The sequence below is a fragment of the Pelodiscus sinensis genome, chromosome 4, assembly GCF_049634645.1.
Source record: "Pelodiscus sinensis isolate JC-2024 chromosome 4, ASM4963464v1, whole genome shotgun sequence".
Taxonomy (NCBI): Eukaryota; Metazoa; Chordata; order Testudines; family Trionychidae; genus Pelodiscus; species Pelodiscus sinensis.
The window spans coordinates 124,015,575-124,035,861 of NC_134714.1; the positions used below are offsets into that span (position 1 = coordinate 124,015,575).

General features: G+C 49.2%; 1 protein-coding gene and 1 long non-coding RNA gene across 2 annotated transcripts in view; one reads left to right on the plus strand and one right to left on the minus strand.

Moving 5' to 3' along the window:
- The window catches only part of LOC112547205 (uncharacterized), a 31,824-nt gene extending 24,365 nt beyond the window's left edge, over positions 1 to 7,459 (minus strand). Inside the window, exon 1 of the long non-coding RNA XR_003090961.2 lies at positions 875 to 7,459. This is a non-coding gene — a long non-coding RNA (uncharacterized LOC112547205). The remainder of the gene's footprint in view (positions 1 to 874) is intronic.
- Positions 7,460 to 7,593: 134 nt separating this feature from the next.
- LOC102451606 (interferon-induced transmembrane protein 1-like) lies at positions 7,594 to 9,625 on the plus strand. The gene is made up of 2 exons (XM_006131654.4): positions 7,594 to 7,935; positions 8,905 to 9,625. Exons 1-2 carry the CDS (start codon positions 7,693 to 7,695, stop codon positions 9,073 to 9,075), a joined length of 414 nt encoding a protein of 137 aa, XP_006131716.1. The 5' UTR covers positions 7,594 to 7,692; the 3' UTR covers positions 9,076 to 9,625.
- Positions 9,626 to 20,287: the final 10,662 nt, after the last annotated feature.

Below are 20,287 nucleotides of genomic sequence, written 5' to 3' on the forward strand. Positions count from 1 at the left end.
GACGGTCCCCAGCAGACCAGAGTCACCGGGAGCAAAGCCGCAGCGGCGGCGGGATCCCGCGCCTCTGAGGCTTTGCCACAGCAAAGCCTCAGAGGCGCGAGACTCCTCCGACTCCCCGGCTTTGCTCTGGGTGTCCCTGGTCTGCTGGGGACTGTCTCCAGCAGACCAGGGACACCCGGAGCAAAGCCGCAGCAGCGGCGGGGTCCCGCGCCTCTGAGGCTTTGCCAGAGCAAAGCCTCAGAGGCGCGGCTCCCCACCGCCGCTGCGGCTTTGCTCCCCGTGTCCCTGGTCTGCTGGGGGGGGCACAGCTAGTGCGCCCCCTCCCCAGCAGACCAGGCTTTTGTTGTGGACCCTGGGGTAGAGCAGCAGGGGTGCTGCCGGGTTGGTCCTGCAGGGACCTACCTGGCAGCCCAGCTGTTCTGTCCCAGGCTCGAGATTCAACCGCTGTTGAAACTGATCAATGGCTGATTCCAGGAAGCTGGGGGCAGAGCAATTCTGCCTCCAGCTTCCTGTAGTCAGCCCCTGGTCAGTTTCAGCAGCAGCGGCTGAATCTGGAGCCAGTTCCGACTTACATACGAATTCAACTTAAGAACAAACCTATAGTCCCTATCTTGTACGTAACCCGGGGACTGCCTGTATACTGTGCAACTCCTTATGTGGACACTCCTCTGGGACAAGAGCGCTGTGTGTCAGCTTAGCTCAGGGATCAGCAACCTTTTCAAAACAAAGAGCCAAACTACATCCAAATTCAGAACAAGTGGGCAACAAAGAGCTGTATAAGAATGCCCATTTGCATAATTGAAAAGATACAACTTAATATTATTGATAATCATCATGGTGATTAATAATAGTAGAAATGAAACATTGTACTCACAGACTTTACTTAATTGGACGTCTGCTGCTGCATCCTTCCGCACATTTCTTTGAAGTTTACATCATAACTGGTCAAGTTCAGAAGCTTCAGAGGGGGAACCGAGTTAGTCTGTACAGGATAAACTTAACAAGCAACCAGTAGTCTGGTAGCACTTTACAGACTGATAAAACATGTAGATGGGATCATGAGCTTTCTTGGGCACAGCCCACTTCTTGAGATGCTACTGCAACAGAAATGTTAAGCAAGAATCTGTTAAAAAGGACTGCCCAGCTGGGATGGAGCTGAAGCAGTCTTCTAGCTCCTTGTTAATCAAGAAGAGTCCCTGGCAGTGTTAAAACGCCCCAGGTATGCTCAGCCCCAGTGTCTGAGAAAGGGGCCCGAAGCTGTTGCTCTCCTGATGTGTGTAAACTAAGCTGCACGATTAAAAAGGACATAAGAGGAAGTTCTGTTGCGTTACCTTCCTTCCCCCCAGAAGACAGAGCAACTTGCAGCACACCCAGAGCAGCACCCACAGAAAGGAGCTGGCGCGAGGGGGACACAGACATTTTGATCCAGACTTAAAAGTTCCCTCTTATCTTTCCCATCCAGGTGTGGATTTTTTTCTATCCATATGTAGAATCAATGTTTATGTGCACTGATGCATGGGCGAATGTGCACCCCCAGTAGAAACAACACCCAGTTGAAGGAGCTCTTCTAATCAGCTGGGTGGTTTTTAAATCTGCCCTAAATGGATGCACAAATGCACAGCTCATAGGAAACATTGAAAGGCCCATCAAAGTTGCTGCAACTCTTTCCATTATTTCTGTGGGCTCTGGATGTAGTTCAGAAAAAGCAGAAGGGGCATGGGAGAAGGGAACAGTAACACATGTGCATCTGCACGCCTACATGCACATACACACTCATAGACACATAAACACACGAGCTAGAGATGTCTCTAAACGTAAATCCCAGATCCAGAGTTGCAAAATTCTGTGGTGTTTATTGTGAATCTTGTAACACTTGGCATTTATCCGCAGACTCCAGCTACCGGGGTCAAAAAAATTCATGGAAAAAGTTGAGAGAGAGAGAGCTTGTTTCCCAAAGTTAAGCTCCTCCTAGCCCTTGTAGTTGTGGAGGAAAATCCAAGGGAACCTATAAACTCAGGAACCAGCGGGCAATGAAAGAACCTCAAACCATTTTTTAGTAAACTGCTGCTGAAATCAACATCCTGATTATTCTTGGGTCTGACTCCTGAGCTTTGAATGCTGGAGGCTGACAACACTGCATCTCCATGTACCCTACAGCTGTGGTGGGTTCAGAAATCTGACTTTGAATTTAGCAAGAAGGACACACACACACACACCTCGATTTTATAATGGCCTATAAACCAAAACCAATCAGTGCTAAATCCTGGATTCTTAAAAGCCTCTCTCTCTCACAGGAGGATCTGGTTGGGGGAGAAAGGGGAAGAGCCAAGGCCAGCTGTGCCAAGAAAGGACAGGACATGAGAAATGGCAGAGAGGAGGAAGCTGAGCAGAGGATGCAGGGGAGCTGTACTAGAGAAGGCAGAGTTGGGGGGAGTGGGAGAGAAAGGGACTCCTGAGCCCACTGGGGTCAGGAATACAGAGGAGCAGAATCCAGTCTGTAAACTCCGGGCCCGGGAGAGGGTGAGAGAAGAGAGGCGAATGGTCTGTGCCAAGGAAAGGGCATGAGGGGGCTTTACTGGAAAGAGTAAGAGGGTGGATATGTGGGTGGTCCCAAGGGAGAACAGAGGTAGGGCTGCTGGGGCAGCAGTAGGGAGAGGCCAGTGCATTGCTGGGTCGACAGCCACTGCATGAATCCAGCTTGTTCTCTCCCTGACGCCCCCACATGGGCTCTGCTGCTCACTTTTTCTCTGACGTGAGAAACCTACTCAGCTGGAAAGGCGGGTCTTCCCATGCAAGTCGGGGAAGCGAGAGCTAACGGGCTACAACGAGATTTCTCGGAAACAGGGCTTTAGAGATCAGCTCATGCAAAACACCAGCTCTGCCTTTCCCCAGGCATGAACATGCTCTCTGGGCTGCTCCCAGCCCCAGGCTGGGTCCTGTTCAGCTCCAGCTGTGGCAGGGGAGGGAGACAGGCAACATTTGCACCCTGGCTCCTTGGACAGTGGGCTCTGCGCTCCTGCCGAGTGAGAAGCAGGCTGCTAGGGGAAGGGCATAGAGGAAAGAGTCCTGTGGCAGAAAGGTGCAGAATCACATCCTCACAGCAAACCACACACCTCTGCACCACTTCCTCTGACTTTTGACAAGCACACGGGAAGGGGAAACCCGCTACATCAGCTTTATCTCAACCATATCTCATGGTAGAGGAAAGGAACCGCACCCAGCAGGAACTGGTCACTGTCATTGTCCCGCACCTGTGACAGATCACCAGGCAAACACTGACTCTGTCCCACGTCACCTCTGCCACTGGGTGGGCGCTAGGAGTGGGGGAGCCTCTCAGAGCTCCTTAGTCTGTAACTGAGCCTCTGGGACTAGCTACGCTAGCTAACCCTCTAGCTCGCCTTCTTTCCCCACCCTCGGCCAGCTTCACCCGGGATAGTCAGGGCAGGAGCAGTAGTGCAGAAAGGGAACAGGCTCCTTTACCATCCTCTAAGCCTGTTGGGGCTGGTGAGAGCACCTGGCGGCCCTAGCGGCCCCATGCTTACCAACCCTGGTGGGGCTTGTGATGTAGTGGGGGTTCTGTCTGCTCTGTAACCCGGGGTTCCCCCACGCTGTGATGTGTGACTCCCGCCGACTCACCCCATACATGTGTATTGGCCCAGACACCTAGTCCCAGCCTGAACAGGTAACAAGTCTCTTCCCAGGGGGAGAGACAAAGGAAGGGAGGTGGAGACGGCCACTTGGCTGGGGAGCTGGGCCTGGGAACTGGGCAGTTTTTGGCTGGAAAACCATGAAGAGAAGAGACTAAGCAGAGTGCTGGGAGTTGAGGGGCCCAGGCACCCCTGTCCCAAGGGGTCTAGGGCTGCCAGCCCCTGACTCCTTATGTCCACATCACATCTATGCTGTGCTGTATCCTGGAGAAGCAATAAACCCTCTCGCTGTGTCTACACTGCACCCCTTTTCTGGAAAAGGGGTGCAGTGTAGACACAGCCTCTCTGTTCCACTGGCTGGTGAAGTCTCATCTTGCTGCTAAGGGGGTGCAGGATCAGGGGGGATTCCCAATGCACAGTCACAGGGCTGAACTGGGGAAGAGCTACAGTGCTGGCCCTCTTTTGCTGGCATAGGCAGCTCTGGCCTAGGGCCTGAGTGAACAGCAGGGCCTGAGCAGACAGCTCCTGGTTTACCAGAGCTACCTACCCCACCCAGCAGGGAAAGTCGGCAAACAGGCTAATCCCTCATCAAACAAACAGCTCCAGATTTCTCCGGCTGCCTCAGGCATCACTTACACCCTGTCTCTACTGAGCAGGAAAAGCAGCTTCCATGGCTGAGCCCTTGCCTGGCTCCTAGAGGCCTGCTCCTGTCAGATGCTGCTCACCCAAGGCCACCTCTTGGCCACAGGAACCACTTCAACTAAGCACCTCAGACATAAGTGAGTTGCCTCCTTTGCTTTTGTCAGGTCTATTCCCTACTCCAGCATTCCAAGTGCAGAAGGTGAGGGCCCACAAAGTCTGTAAATACCTTGCCTCTATAGGCTTCTGCTTACAAAAACTCCCCAAGGTCACAGATTCACTGGCCCGGGGAGATAGGCTGCCACCATCAAGTGAATTAAAACCCTGAAAACCAGGAAGAAACACTTGAACTTTTCCCCAAGGCCTACCCTAAGCTCTTTTACCACAAAAAAGCTTGAAAAAGAAAAAAACACAGAAAACAAACTGCAGTCTTTGATAGCTGACCTCTCAGTCTAGGCAGGCACACACACAGACCCCCGTTATTTATCAGGACATAAGAATCAAATCATCTCCTTAAAAAAGGTGATTTTATTAACAAAACAAAAAGATATACTTGATCAAACGTACTTGGTTGCTAGGTGCTACAAAGCAACTAAGAAAAGACCAGATCAAAACATAAAGAAACATGGTATCTTTGGGCTGTAGCTTAGATACACGGGGGAAGAGAGTCCACATGAATTAGCACACAGAAGTTAGCCAAACAACAAAACAAAGAAAATAACCTGATCACAACTAAATATACATTTCTCCCTATGTACCCACGATCTCTTCATGGTTCAGTCCATTTCCATGACCAGTATTCCTTGGAACATGGTAGTCCTACCTGGATTTAAATCATCTGTTTCTCTCAACTCCTGGTTTAAAATCACACAAAGAGAAACGGCAAGCAGGTAATCTTTACCATTCAAATTTCAGCACTGTATTCCATTGGTTCTTCTGGTTCCCTGCCAACACCCCCTAGCTACCTCTGAGTTTAATCTTTTAGTCACCGAGTGCTGGCCTGCCTATCCATCACAGCTCTATTTTGTGCAGAGCTACTAAGCGTAACGCAAGGAGAGGGCACGGTGTCAGGGACTCTAGCCCAAACGGCTCGGTTCGTTGTCTGACCGCAAAGAGACAGGCAACACCAGCAAAGTCCAATCACAAGCTCTTTATTGAAGAGTGCACACAACAATAGAGAGCGGCCCGTCTCTGAAGAGAACCAGCCCCGATTTTAGTAACAGGCAGGCTTATAAAGACAGTTCCGTTGCGTCATAAGCTCTTCACCCAAGCCACTTACCCCCCTTTTTAGAAACTTTAAATATCTATGCATATCTTAGCCAACTATACACTGTGGCCAGAAGCGCTTCATAATGCATCAGCAACTTTCTTATCAATCACAAAAGGTAGGTACCAGGAACAAGGAGACAAAAGATTCGGGTACAAACAAAGGGCAAAAAATAGGGAGGTAAGATTAGCGAAGGGGAACAAAAACAGGGAGTTTCTGACCAGTTCCCAAAGCAAGCCGCAGTTGGTACAAATATGTAATTTATCATTTATCTTACTTTTATAACCTCAGCCAGCATGGAGGGCACGCCTCTGTCTGAACCACTTCCCTGGTTCTGGTCAAGAATACTCAGAGGCCTACGAAATTAGCCTTTGTTAACTTTCCTTAGCATAAAGTTGACCAGGCCTTGTTTTTCTGGGCCCAACAACGGCAACATGGTTATGCTGTGAAGGACAGCGCCACTTCTTCCAATCTGGCAAGATATTATCAGTCATGAGATGGGAATTCAGCAGGTCCCGGGAGGTGGGCAGACACATGGAAACAGGACAAGCCTTGGAAGACCACCCCCAAGTCTGCCTCATTTCACATCAGCCCAGCAGCATTCACTGCTATTGCCAACCCCACAGGTTGTAGGCTACATTTTGAGGGTCCTAGTCACACTCTTACCTGCAGTTAGAAGCCAGATTGAGTTAGCAGCTTGGGCTGGAATTCAGAAATCTGGGCTCTGTTCCTGGCTCTGCTACAGACTCAGTGGGTGACCCCGGGCAAGTCACTTCATGGGCCTGTACCTCAGTTTCCCCATGTGCAAAAAGGAAGGCAATGATAACTGACCCCTTCTTATAAAGGGCTTTGAGAACATAAGAATGGCCATACTGTGAATGGTCAGACCAAAAGTCCATCTAGCCCAGTATCTTGTCTTTTGACTGTGGCCAATGCCAGATGCTCCCAGAGGGAATGAACACAACAGGTTCAAGCAATCCCACTCCTGTCACCCATTCCTAGCCTCTAGTAACACCATTCCTATCCACCTTCACTAGTAGTCATTGATGGACCTACCCTCCATGAATTTATCTAGCTCTTTTTTGAGCCCCGTTAAGTCCTGGCAGTCACAATATCTTCTGTCAAGGAGTTCCACTGGTTAACTATGCATTGCATGAAGAAATACTTGCTTTGGTTTGTTTTAAACCTAATGCCAATTAATTTTAAATTAAAAACAACCAATGGTCTGGTAGCACTTCATAGACTAACAAAATGTGTCCACGAAAGCTTATGATACCATCTACATATTTTTCTAGTCTATAAAGTGCTACCAGACCATTGGTTGTTTTTTTCCTGCACAGACTCACTCGGCTACCCCCTGAAGCTTCTAAATTTTAAATTAATTTGTTTTAAACTTGCTACCTGATTTATGCTTCATCAGGGATCCTACCTTGCAGGCAAAGGGGGATGTACAGTCTATGGGACCAAACTGCTGTTATGCACCTGTCAGATTTCTTCCAGCTGTTCATGACTGGGTGTTCCACACCTGTCCTGGAGCGTGAGATGTGTGATCCCGTTTTGGGTCTAGTTGGAGGGAAGCTGGGTGTCTACATCCCTTGGGCTCTCAAAAATCCCAGCATGTATGTGTCGTGCTCCAAGCGCTAGAAGCAGATGCCTTCGTGTATGGGGGTGCAGTGCCTGTCAGCCCTTTGGGCCTGTCTCTCTTGAGGCCTCCATCCCACCCAGCGGTAGCCTACAGGGGGCGGGGAGGGGGGGGATAAAAGTGACGCTAAACAATCTGTGCTCTTAGCTGTGGCCCACTTAGGGGGCTGGCACTCCAGGGTGTTGGCTGAGCAGCTGAAGCCCATCGGTAGGGTGATCAGAGACCAAGTGTGAAAAGTCCTATATCAGGCACCTACCCCTAGGCCTTTTGTGTCTGCAGGGCCCTAGGATCCCAGCTGGATCCTCTCTCTGTTCTCCAAACTGCTCTCAGCAGGCTGGGAAACCGAAACTTAAGCGTGAGGAGGTGGGACACTATAAAGGGAGGAAACAGGGACCCAGCCCCTCCCGGGCTCCACCCCTTCGCTCCTTGATCAGGGCGCACGCCTGTCCCAGCCCAGAGCTGCTCAGGAGTGCGTAGCGGCAGGCTCCGGCGAGACGATGGACAACGCGCAGTTCCCCTTCCCGGCCCTCAGCCAGCCCTTCCCGCAGCACAACTACCAGCACCTGAAGGAAGAGCATGAGATCGGCGTGGTATCGCCCGGGGCCGCCGTCACCTCCACGGTCATCAGCATGCAACCCTACCAGCCCCCGCCCCGCGACCACGTCCTCTGGTCCGTCTTCACCACCCTCTACTTGAACTTCTGCTGCCTCGGCTTCATGGCGCTGGTCTTCTCCGTCAAGGTGAGCGGGGGCGGGCCGCGCGGAGCGACCCCTGCGCCCCCGGCCGCCCCCTCGGGGCGCGCCTCACAGCCGCGGGGCGCCAGGGGCTGCGCTGCCCCGGCGGCCGCGCTCTGGCCGTGGGAACTGCCCAAAGTTGCGCAGTAACTTTCTCCGCAGCCCGCGCCTTGCCCCCGCTCGCTGCACCCTGCTCGGCTCCCTGGCTGGGCCTCTTCCGGCGAACCCGCCTGGGGGGCCGGAGTAAGGGGCCCGCTAGTGACGCGCGGGAGACCAGCCCCGGGGGGCGGGGGGGCTGTGCGCTACTGGTGGGGCCCTACAGCCGTGGGGAACCCACAGCTGGGAGAGAGAAGGGGGCTGAAGGGACCCCCGGGCGGGTGGGGACTGCCCCTCTCCTCTTACCGCCCGGGGGGGGGGGCACAGATAAGCCCCCAGTGCTGCTTTGTAAGGCTCTGATATGGTCATAGGTCTCCTGCCAGACATGGGGGGGAGGGCGAGTACCACTTGCATTCTGCCCCTCTATAACACAGGGAGTTACGGGGGGGGGGAGGAGGGGGAGAGACAGGGCTGCAGGAGCTCCCCAGCCCCCACCTTCCAGGAAGCTTCTGGGTTGGTTCACTCTCCCCTTCAGTGACCGGTTTCCTGCAGGCATTCCAAAAAGCCAAGCTGCCAGTTTCCTAAACCTAGGTCCTGCTGCCCCTCCTCCACAGACCTGCCCATCCCCCTCTCCCCAGGCCCAGGTGTTCACCCACAGCCAACCTCTATCACTTCCGCTCCTTGCTTCACCATCTGGAGAGTCCCACACGTGGCTCACCCCACCCCCAAGAGTCTCACAGGCCCCAAGGTGTGGGGGAAACTAGCAGACCTTCCGCCTGAGTGCCAGGAAATGGGAGGGGCTCCGGGCCTGTGAGCCCTGAGATTCACACACCCTGCCTGGAGCCACAAGGTTCATATGCTGCATTTGCTTCCCTCCAGGCCAGGGATCGCAAAGTCGTTGGTGATGTCAGTGGCGCGAGCAGCTACGGCTCCACTGCCAAGTGCCTGAACATCCTGGCCCTGGTCCTGACCCTTCTCACAGTCATCCTCATCATCATCCTCCTGGCAGCAGGGGTCATCGCGGTCTCTCATGGAATTCACGGAGTCTAGCACCACGGCAGCTGGCCACAAAGGGGATGTCCTGGCTATTATGCCTCTCTCTGGGCAGGGTTCCCCTTGCCACACTTCTGACGTCCATCTCCAGCTCTGTTTGCTCCCTTACGACTGGTGCCTGGCCATCTACTGCTGTTTCCAGAGCTGGGGAAGGCAGGGCTCTCCTCCTGGCCTCAGAGTGGCACGCTAGCTGTGATCCTACATCACATGCATCCTAGAAGTGCCCTCCCCTGCCCTCCTTTCCACCAGACACGCTGAGGCACACGGATTTGTTCTGTAGGGGACCTTTCCCACACCACCACCCTACCACTGATGATGACTGGCCCATGCTCACTACACAGCCCTTCAGCTGCTGGGCTGTTTGCTGGATACCCGGCAGGGCATGGGAGAGTGCTAATGAGAGCCGGCCCTTCTTGGCCCAAAGAAAAGGGGTGGGTGCCGCCACCCTGTGGAGGAGGATGTTTCACTCTCTTTCTGGGGAGGCAGGCACTTGTAGAGCCACGTGCCAGGGGAATGGGGCTCAATAAACATACCTTTCTCTCTTGTACCTCGGCTTTATTCTTTGCAGCCAAAACCCTTAAGGCTGGCACTGTGCCAAATGCTGGGCTGGGTGGGGAAGATAGGAGTGTGGAGGCCTCTGGCTTCCCTCATCATTTCAGCAGGGCTCTGCTAGTTGGGCCGGTGGGCTCAGGCTGCCTGGCCAGCCAGGCGTGTAAGCAGCCCAGAAGGGAGCGTGGGGTAGACATCCGGGGCTCACCTAGGGGCACTGGAAGGCCTGGCCTTTCGGCAGCCGGCCAGGGGCAGCTGCTGCTTCCTTCCCAGGAGAGACGCAGTGGGCGTGACACCCACAACAAAGACACTTGTGGAGCCAGCACCCCAGAGCCTGTTACGTACGGATGGGTGGTGCACAGCACAGGAGAGAGCCTATGCTGAGGAGAGTGAGCAAGAGCGTGCTGGGGGAGGGGAGGGGAAGAGAAGTCAGTGTGGGGAAGAGCCCCAGAAGAAAGCCATGAACACCTGTAGGCCTGCAGCAGGAGTGGGCATGAGCAGAACATCTGGCCATTGCTGTCAACTCCGACAGGAAACAGGAAGGAGACAGGTTCCTGGCAGGCAGCAAGGGTCCCTAAAAATGAGCCTCCCCTCCCAGTGGCAGCAGGGTCAGGAGAGGCTGCTGGGAGAGAGGAGGGAGAAGGGTCCCAGGCAGGGTTCTTTCTAAATGTTATGTCCCTGTGCAGAATGAATGTTATGTGCATGAATAAGGGGAGGATGTGACACATCACCTCCATACAGGTGCACATAAAATCCATTCTGCACAGGGATGATCTGTAGCAATGGTGGGGCTGAGTGGCTCTGTATGGGAGGGGGCTCGTTGTGGGAATGCAGGCTCTGAGGTAAAGTGTTTGGGGTATAGGAGAAAGCTCAGGACAGAAGGCGGGGGGGGGGCAGGAGTTATATGCAGGAGGGTGTCGACCTGTACAAATTTCTCTACCCCACACCTTTACCCAATTTCTAGGGTTCAGGGTGTAAGTTCGTGCAGATTTGCAGGATCTTTTGCCACTGAAAGAGCCTTACACAGTAAAGGCTGTGTCTACACTGGCCACTTATTCTGGAAAATCAGCTGCTTTTCCAGAATAACTTGCCAGCTGTCTACACTGGCTCCTTGAATTTCTGGAAAAGCACTGACAATCTAATGTAAAATCATCAGTGTTTTTCCGGAAAAACTATGCTGTTCCTGTTCGGGCAAAAGTCCTTTTCTGGAAAACTGTTCCGGAAAAGGGCCAGTGTAGACAGCACAGTAGTCTTTTCCGCAAAAATGCCCCGATCGCGAAAATGACAATCGGGGCTTTTTTGCAGGAAAAAAAAAAGTTTTCCGTTATAAGCATTTCCGGAAAATCATGCCAGTGTAGACGTAGCCTAAGGCTATGTCTACACTCATGGCTTCTTGTGTGAGTAATATGCAAATGAGGCTAAGGGTGGAATATCACTGAGCCTCATTTGCATATTATGCAAGAAGCTGCGAGTGTAGACATAGCCTAATATTCTTTATTTATTGACCATTCCCAAGCAATCATAATATGCATGCTAAGCACACAGTGTCATGCTCACCAATCTTGCTAAAGGCAGGCAGACTTGCCCTGGTGGCCAGGCAAGGTCGGTCTCTCTGGATCTTCACTGTTGCATGTCACAGTCATGCAGAGGTCTTGAGCGGGGTTTTGGAGGTGAGTTCTTCTTCCAGCTCTTCCCTCTTCTTGGTGTTCCTTTCTCTTTTCCTTCCTGCTGGTCTCCTTAGCCCACAGTTTATATAGTGAAACATGAGTCCTGCTTAGCTATACCATAACGTATTTTAGTATAATTTTTACTAACCATCATAATGAATTGTAACAATTACCTAACTAATCATACCCTACCATCTTAGTTGATTTATACCTAGTAAAAATTATATGGTAGAAACATTTACAACCAGACCGAGATCTCACAAACAATAGGAAAGCGAGGACAATAGAATGTGGATTCCACAACTATTGGCAAACCGTTTCTAGCCAGGCAAAAAGCTGTTAACTAAGTTTTCTCTGCCCATCTTGATAGCTGTTTATCTGATGACAGTGGGTGCCATTAGAATAGGATCTCCTTCTAGCAGCCTAGAGCAGTGGTCTCCAACCTTTTTGCACCCAAGGTCACTTTTTAAATGACAGAACAAGCCAAGATCTAGTGCCCCGCCCCTTCCTTGAAGACCTGCCCTGTCTATACTCCTCCTCTCCATCACTTGCTATCCCCAACCCTTAGGGTACATCTAAACTACATGCCTCCGTCGACGGAGGCATGTAGATTAGTTTATTCGAAAAAGGGAAATGAAGCGCTAGTCTGGACGCTCCCCTGCCGACATAAAAGCCCTTTATCGACCTCCCTGGTAAACCTCATCCTACGAGGCATAACGGGGAGGTCGATAAAGGGCTTTCAGGTCTGTGTGGGAGCGTCCAGACTAGCGCGCTGAGCGGACAAACAGCCGATCAGCTGTTTGTCGGCTCAGCGTGGCAGCCATGTAAATTTAAATGAAGCTGCGATTATTTAAATCGCAGCTTCATTTCCCTTTGCCGATCTGTCTAATCTACATGCTTCCGTTCTTTTGGTGGTGTGTGTGTGTGTGTGTGGTGGTTTTTTTTTTTTTTTTTTGTCTAAAGGATGCGATTGCAGTGTGGAGGTAAGTGAATTTTTTTCTGAAGAAAAAACCCTAGTGTAGATGCAGCCAGAGTGGTGTGGTAGTGGGGGGAGAGGGGGGCTCAGAGCTGGGGCTGCAGATTGGGGTACTGGGCACTTACCTGGGGTAGCCCCCATTTGGTGGTGGTGGGGAATGGGTGGCTCTGCATGGCCTGTGCTGTCCCATGCTCACTTCTAGCCAGTTGGAGCTGTGAGGGTGGAGTCTCCATGCAAGGGCAGTCGGGACAGCTTTGGTGCTCATGGTGACCTGGCTCCAGCAGGGGGAGAGTGGGGGGAGGGTGGTAAATAGCAGCACACAGAGCTGCCTCCCACCACCACCAAGGAGGACTGGCCCAGAGCCCAGGGGATTTACAGGCTACAGCCTGGGGCTGTAGTCGAAAGAGGCCCCTCAGCTAAGGACCCCCAGCCCCACACAGGCCTGGGCTGCAAACCTGAGAGCCCCTTTCTTAATCATGCTTTGCGGCAGGAGTGCATCTTTCCCCAGGATATGACTGCTTCCTGCTGCGGTTGGAGCAGTGCACCTCTTCTCCAGCCCTGGCATGGAGCTGCTGGGGGAGCGGATGCTTCAGAGGGCATGAACAGAGCAATTTTCAAGTGGTCCCCTTGTTATCCAGTCCCAGCTCCCAGCAATCAAGTTTAGAGACACACAGAGCATGGGGTTGCATCCCTACATATCCTGGATAATGCCATTGAGGGACCTTCCTCCATGAACTTATCTAGGGTTTTTTTTTTTTTTTAACCCAGTTAGACTTTTGGCTTTCACAGCCTCCCCAGGTAACCAGTTCCACAGGTTTACAGGGTGTAGTGTGAAGAAATACTTCCGCATATTGGTTTTAAACCCTATACCCATTGTTTCTTTGTGGGGTGGGGTGGCTTAGCTCTCACGTTAGGTGAAGGAGTGAATAAATACTTCCTGGTCCATTTTCTATACACCAGTCCTGATACTGCAGACCCCTCTCCTATCCCTGCCTTGGGCTACGTCTACAGTGCAGAGTTTTTGCGCAAAAACTCATGAAGCATTCACACTGCAAGCGCATTTTTGTGCAAGAAAAAGTACAGTAGATTGTCAGAAGACAGGGCTTTTTGCGCAAGAGTTATTCCTCTTTCTACGAGGAATAAGCCATTTAGTGCAAAAGCTCTTGTGAATGGCCATCAGCTTTCTTGTGCAACAGTGTCCAGGGCAGTGTGGACGCGCTCTTGCGTAAAAGCACATGACAATGTGAATGTGCTCTTGCACAGGAACGTTTTGCGGAAGATCTCTTCCGCAAAAAGTTCTTGCGCAAGAATCCTGCAGTGTAGACGTAGCCTGAGTCTCTTTTCCAAGCTGAGCAGTCCCAGGCTTTGTCTTCTCTCTCCTTGTAGAGAAGCTGTTCCAGACCCCCTTGTCATTTTGGTTGCCCATCTTTGTACCTTTGCCAGTTCAATTCAGCGTTTCCAAGATGGAGCAGCCAGAAGTGCAGCCAGGGTTCAAGGTGTGAATGGGCCAGGCCTTTCTCTAGGGCAGGGGTTCCCAAAACAATGCTGAGTATTATAAAAAATATTATTCTTTTGTTTGAATATGTTGCATGTAGGGTTGCCAGGTGTCCGGTATTGATGCAGACAGTCCAGTATTTTCCCCTCCTGTCTGGTAAAAAAAATTCAGAAAATACCAAACACCTAAAATGTCCGGTATTTTTGGATTTTTTCCTGGCCAGGAAGTGAGAGTACCAGACACCTGGCAACCCTACGACACACTTGGCAACTGGTCCCAGTCCCTGGCCACTGACACCCCCCGCACCTCCTGTTTACCTTATTCCCCAGGGAAGCTGAGTTCTGCCTTGATCAAGAAAACAAAATGGCTGCTGGCAAAAAGGCTAAAGACCAAGGGGAAGCAATGCCTTCCCTGGGTCTTAGTGCTCAACTGCTCCCCTGTTCCTATCCCCATTCTGAGACTCTGCACACACTCTGAAAGGGGCCATGCTGTTTTAATGCTGTATTATTATTATTAATATTATTATATTGAAGTCCTTTTTTTTCTTTTGCTCAACAACTTTGGTCTCCCCCACCCCTTTTTTTCCCCTCAATCAACTTTTTTCCCAATTTTTGTTTTTTTTGGGGGGGGGGAGTGTTCGGTATTTTTGATTAAACCAGCTGGCAACCCTTGTTGCATGAGGCGTGTGTATATGCAAAGCTGTCGGTTGAAAACAGGTTTTAGATTAGTCTAGAAGAAACACATTACAAACAAACAGGCATGTAGACAAGCTCTGAAGTGTGCATGCATCTGAATGCACTGATGACTCTCATGCCCACCATATACATATTTCAAGCTGTTAGCAGAAACCAGATTAAAGTTCTGACACACTAAAATGAGAAGAAAGTAAAAGTCTGTATGGAAACAGGGCACTGCCAGGAATACATTTTGGTTTAGCAACCATGTACCTTGGAGTTACGGGAACTGGCCTGGTTGCCTGCCAACCCCCCAGCATTGTTCTGGAGTCTCCACAAATTAAAGATTAAGCTTTAATGAAAACTACGTCATGTAACAAAACCTCCTGGCATAGGTCCAAAGTTGGGCAATGTTGTACACCGGGGCATGTTCTATCACCACACATGCCCTGTTGCGTCTGATTACCGTGTCTTTGCTAATGCCAGGCCTGCACTTACTGGCAGATCTGGCCACTGGAGTTTCCCAGGAGGACTCATGTTGGCTTTAGTTACATTCATCCTGTTTACAGCTGCTGGAGGGGTTTCTCCCTGAGCAGTTCCATGCTGGGGGCTTGTCAAATGAGGCAGGGATCTCTTCTATTGTTATATCCCAGTGTAGAGGAAATGCGGAAGGCTACCAGAGCTATATAAGCCGGTGAGTCAGCGACCAGGGAGCTTGCGAACAGGAGCAGCGAACAGGGAGTTTGGAGAGGGAGTTTAGAGGGCACTAGTGACTTCTGACCTTCTTTAAAACATAACTCTTAGAATAATCTATATTCCAGAGATTTAAAAAGAAGCCCAGTTTATACTTAAACTTATTCATAAGAAAAATGGAGACAGAAGCCCAGCAGCAGAGTGGGGGCTATCCTGTTTATTGCATCGAGTATAACATGTATGATTACCTGCCCTGTGGGCAGGTGGCGTATGTGTGCACCCGTTGCAAGGAGCTCCTGACCCTCAGAGACCGAGTTCAGGCTTTGGAGGCCAGGGTGGCTGAACTGGAGGAGCTAAGGGAGGTAGAGATATATGTTGATGAGAATTTCCGGGACACTGTAGTACTGTCCCACCTTCAGTCTGAGAGCCCCAGTGCTCTTAAGGAGGATGAAAGTCTCAACGGAACAGAGCATTCAATAGGAGCAGAGGGAAACCATCCCGTAGTTGGGACCCTCCTCCCAGAGGATGTTGCGGTATCCTCTCGCACTGAGGATACCTCTGAGGGGGAGGGAATGCCAGTTAGGAAGAGTCAGGTGTTAGTAGTGGGTGATTCGATCGTTAGAAACATAGATAGTTGGGTTTGTGATGACTGGGAGAACTGTATGGTCACTTGCCTGCCTGGTGCAAAGGTTGCGGATCTCTCAAGGCATCTAGATAGACTTATGTGTAGTGCTGGGGAGAAGCCAGTGGTTGTGGTACATATAGGTACCAATGACATAGGGAAGGGTAAGAGAGATGTCCTGGAGGCCAAATTTAGGCTGCTATGAAAGAGACTGAAATCCAGGACCTCTATGGTGGCATTCTCGGAAATGCTTCCAGTTCCACACACAGGACCAGGCAGGCAGGCAGAGATTCAGAGTCTCAATGCGTGGATGAGACGATGATGTAGGGAAGAGGGGTTTGGATTTATTAGGAACTGGGGATGCTTTTGGGAGAGGGGGAGCCTATACAGGAAGGATGGGCTCCACCTAAACCAGGGTGGAACCAGACTGCTGGCACTAAACATTAAAAAGGCCATAGAGCAGTTTTTAAACTAAGAGATGGGGGAAAGCCGATTGGTGCGGAGAGGCACATAAATCGGAGGGAGACTTCTCTTAGAGGAGACTCCATTGATAGAGATTCTCTAAGCTATAGTCAGAAAGAAAGGAGGGGAGAGGACAAACCATGGGCCAGAGCAGACAAACAACCACATATAAAGGAATCCAATGCATCAGGGAAGGGCAGACAAATAAGCAGTGGCAAATTTTTTAAAGTGCTTCTACACAAATGCTAGGAGTCTGACTAATAAGATGGGTGAACTAGAGTACCTTGTATTAAAGGAGGAGATTGACATAACAGGCATCACTGAAACCTGGTGGAATGAGGAAAATCTGTGAGACACAATCATACCGGGATATAAAATATATCAAAAGGATAGAGCAGGCCGGGTGGGTGGCGGAGTGGCACTGTATGCGAAAGATAATGTAGAATCAAATGAAATAAAAATATTAAATGAATCAACATGTTCCATAGAATCGCTATGGATAGAAATTCCATGCTCCAATAATAAGACATTAGCAGTAGGGATATATTACAGACCACCTGACCAGGGCAGTGATACTGACATTGAAATGCTGAGGGAGATTAGAGAGGCTACCAAAATTAAGAACTCTATAATAATGGGGGATTTTAATTATCCCCGTATTAACTGGATACATGTCACCTCAGGAAGAGAAGCAGAGATAAAATTTCTCAATGGCTTAAATGACTGCTTCTTGGAGCAGCTGGTGCAGGAACCCACAAGGGGAGAGGCAATTCTTGATTTAGTCCTGAGTGGAGCGCAGGATTAGGTCCAGGAGATAACCGTTACAGGACCGCTTGGGAATAGTGACCATAATATAATAACATTTCTGTGGTGGGAAGAACACCTCAGCAGTCCAGCACCCTGGCATTTAATTTCAAAAAGGGGAATTACACAAAAATGAGGAGGTTAGTTAAACAGAAATTAAAAGGCACAATGACTAGAGCCAAATCCCTGAAAGCTGCATGGAAACTTTTCAAAGACACCATAATAGAGGCCCAACTTCAATACATACCCCAAATTAAAAAAACATAGCAAGAGACTTAAAAAAGAGTCACCTTGGCTTAACCACCATGTAAAAGAAGAAGTGAGGGACAAAAAGGTATCTTTTAAGAAGTGGAAGTCCAATCCTAGTGAGATAAATAGAAAGGAACATAAACACTGTCAAATCAAGTATAAAAAATGTAATCAGAAAAGCAAAAAAAGTTTTTGAGGAACAGCTAGCCAAAAACTCAAAAAGAAATAACAAAATGTTTTTTAAGTACATTAGAAGCAGGAAGCCTGCTAAAAAACCTGTGCATCCGCTAGATGATCGAGATATAAAAGGCGCAATCAAGGATGATAAAGCCATTGTGGAGAAGCTAAATGATTTCTTTGCATCCATTGTGGAGAAGCTAAATGATTTCTTCGCTTCAGTCTTCACTGCTAAAGATGTTAAGGAGCCTCCCAAATCTGCACCGTCCTTTGTGGGTGATGAATCTGAGGAACTGTCCCGGATTGAAGTGTCATTAGAGGAGGTTTTGGAACAAATAGAAAAACTTAATGTTCACAAATCTCCGGGACCAGATGGCATTCATCCAAGGGTTCTAAAATAACTCAAATGGGAAATTGCTGAACTATTATCTATGGTTTGTAACCTATCCTTTAAATTGGCTTCCGTACCTAATGACGGGAAGGTAGCCAACGTGACACCAATATTTAAAAAGGGCTCTAGAGGCGATCCTGGCAATTACAGACCGGGAAGCCTTACTTCAGTACTGGGCAAATTAGTCGAAACAATAGTAAAGAATAAAATTGTGAGGCATGTAGAAGAACATAATTTGTTGGACAAAAGTCAACATGGTTTCTGTAAAGGGAAATCCTGTCTTACTAATCTATTAGAGTTCTTTGACGGGGTTAACAAACATGCGGATAAGGGGATCCAGTAGATATAGTATACTCAGATTTTCAGAAAGCCTTTGACAAGGTCCCTCACCAAAGGCTCTTGTGTAAATTACATGGCCATGGGATAAGAGGGAAGGTCCTTTCTTGGATTGAGAACTGGTTAAAAGACAGGAAACAAAGGGTAGGAATAAATGGTAAATTTTCAGAATGGAGAGGGGTAACTAGTGGTGTCCCCCAAGGGTCAGTCCTGGGACCAATCCTTTTCAACTTATTCATAAATGATCTGGAGAAAGGGATAAGCAGTGAGGTAGTAAAGTTTGTGGATGATACCAAACTGTTTAGGATAGCCAAGACAGAAGCAGACTGTGAGGGACTCCAAAAAGATCTCACCAAACTGAGCGATTGGGCAACAAAATGGCAAATGAAATTTAATGTGGAGAAGTGTAAAGTAATGCACATTGGGAAAAATAACCCCCACTATAGGTACAGTATGATGGGGGCTAATTTGGCTATGACAAATCAGGAAAGACATCTTGGAGTTATCGTGGATAGTTCTCTGAAAACTTCCACACAGTGTGCAGTGGCGGTCAAAAAGGCAAATAGGATGCTAGGAATTATTAAGAAAGGGATAGAAAATAAGACACAGAATATTTTACTGCCCCTGTATAAAACTATGGTACGCCCACATCTGGAATACTGTGTACAGATGTGGTCTCCTCACCTCAAAAAAGATATTTTGGCCTTGGAAAGGGTTCAGAAAAGGGCAACTAAAATGATTAGGGGTTTGGAACGGGTCCCATATGAGGAGAGGTTAAAGCGACTGGGACTTTTCAGTTTAGCAAAGAGGAGACTAAGGGAGGATATGATAGAGGTATATAAAATCATGAGTGGTGTCGAAAGGGTGGATAAAAAAAGTTATTTATTAGTTCCCATAGTAGAAAAACTAGAGGACACCAAATGAAATTAATGGGTAGCAGGTTTAAAACTAATAAAAGAAAGTTCTTCTTCACACAGCGTGTAGTCAACCTGTGGAACTCCTTGCCAGAGGAGGCTGTGAAGGCTAGGACTATAACAGAGTTTAAAGAGAAGCTAGATAATTTCATGGAGGTTTGGTCCATAAAAGGCTATTAGCCAGGGGATAGAATTGGTGTCCCTGGCCTCTGTTTGTCAGAGGCTGGAGAAGGATGGCAGGAGACAAATCGCTTGATCATTGTCTTCAGTCCACCCTCTCTGGGGCACCTGGTGCTGGCCACTGTCAGCAAACAGGCTACTGGGCTAGATGGACCTTTGGTCTGACCTAGTACGGCTGTTCTTATGATTGTGGTGGTCGAGGAAATTGGGTGGTGCACCACAATCATTCCTTTTGTGCCTGCATTTTCTTACAGGCCTGGATGCTCTAGGCAGCCATTTGTGCTTTTTGCTGCTTATTATTCTTTTGTTATTCTCAAAGAGTGAGCTGTTTGCTCAGGATAGTACAGTGTAGGAATGTACCGTTGACGTTCAACAAAAACTGGGACAGGTCCCAAAGCCAGCCACTTGGCATGGGAGTACAGGAGGGCTTGGGAAGATCACATAGCTATCTTTGCTGAATGTTTCCCACCTGATAATGCTAATTATTTAGCCTGGGAAAATATGCAAAGTATCAACAAGCTAATTATTGGATGTGGAAAAATATGCAATGTATCAACGATCTTGTTAGGTTCTCAAAACAACAGATGTGATTACTGTAGATCCAACAGTATGTAAGTGCCAGGGATATTCCTAACACTGGAACCTCAGTGTAGTCCAAAGCCGCAGAAAATGCTTTGCACTGGCCACTGGGGTCTGTCCGCTGTCCTTCTTCTGGGGGTTCCCGGCAGCAGAAGGGACGTAGGCATTGCATTTTATTCTGAGGTTTGCTTAGGCTTAATAAGCATTGTACTTTCTTAATAGTGGTAGAAATGTAGCCGTGTTAGTCTGGTGCAGCTGAAACAAAAAACAGGACTGTGTAGCACTTTAAAGACTAACAAGATGGTTTATTAGGTGATGAGCTTTCGTGGGCCAGGCCCACTTCCTCAGATCAAATAGTGGAAGAAAATTGTCACAACCATATATACCAAAGGATACAATTAAAAAAATGAACACATATGAAAAGGACAAATCAAATTTCAG

What these genes read in the sequence shown, in the direction of transcription:
- LOC102451606 (XM_006131654.4), top strand. Translation starts at nt 7,693, where the DNA reads ATGGACAACGCGCAGTTCCCCTTCCCGGCCCTCAGCCAGCCCTTCCCG. An exon ending in CGCTGGTCTTCTCCGTCAAG is followed by an intron (nt 7,936 to 8,904) that starts GTGAGCGGGGGC and finishes GCTTCCCTCCAG; the next exon opens with GCCAGGGATCGCAAAGTCGT.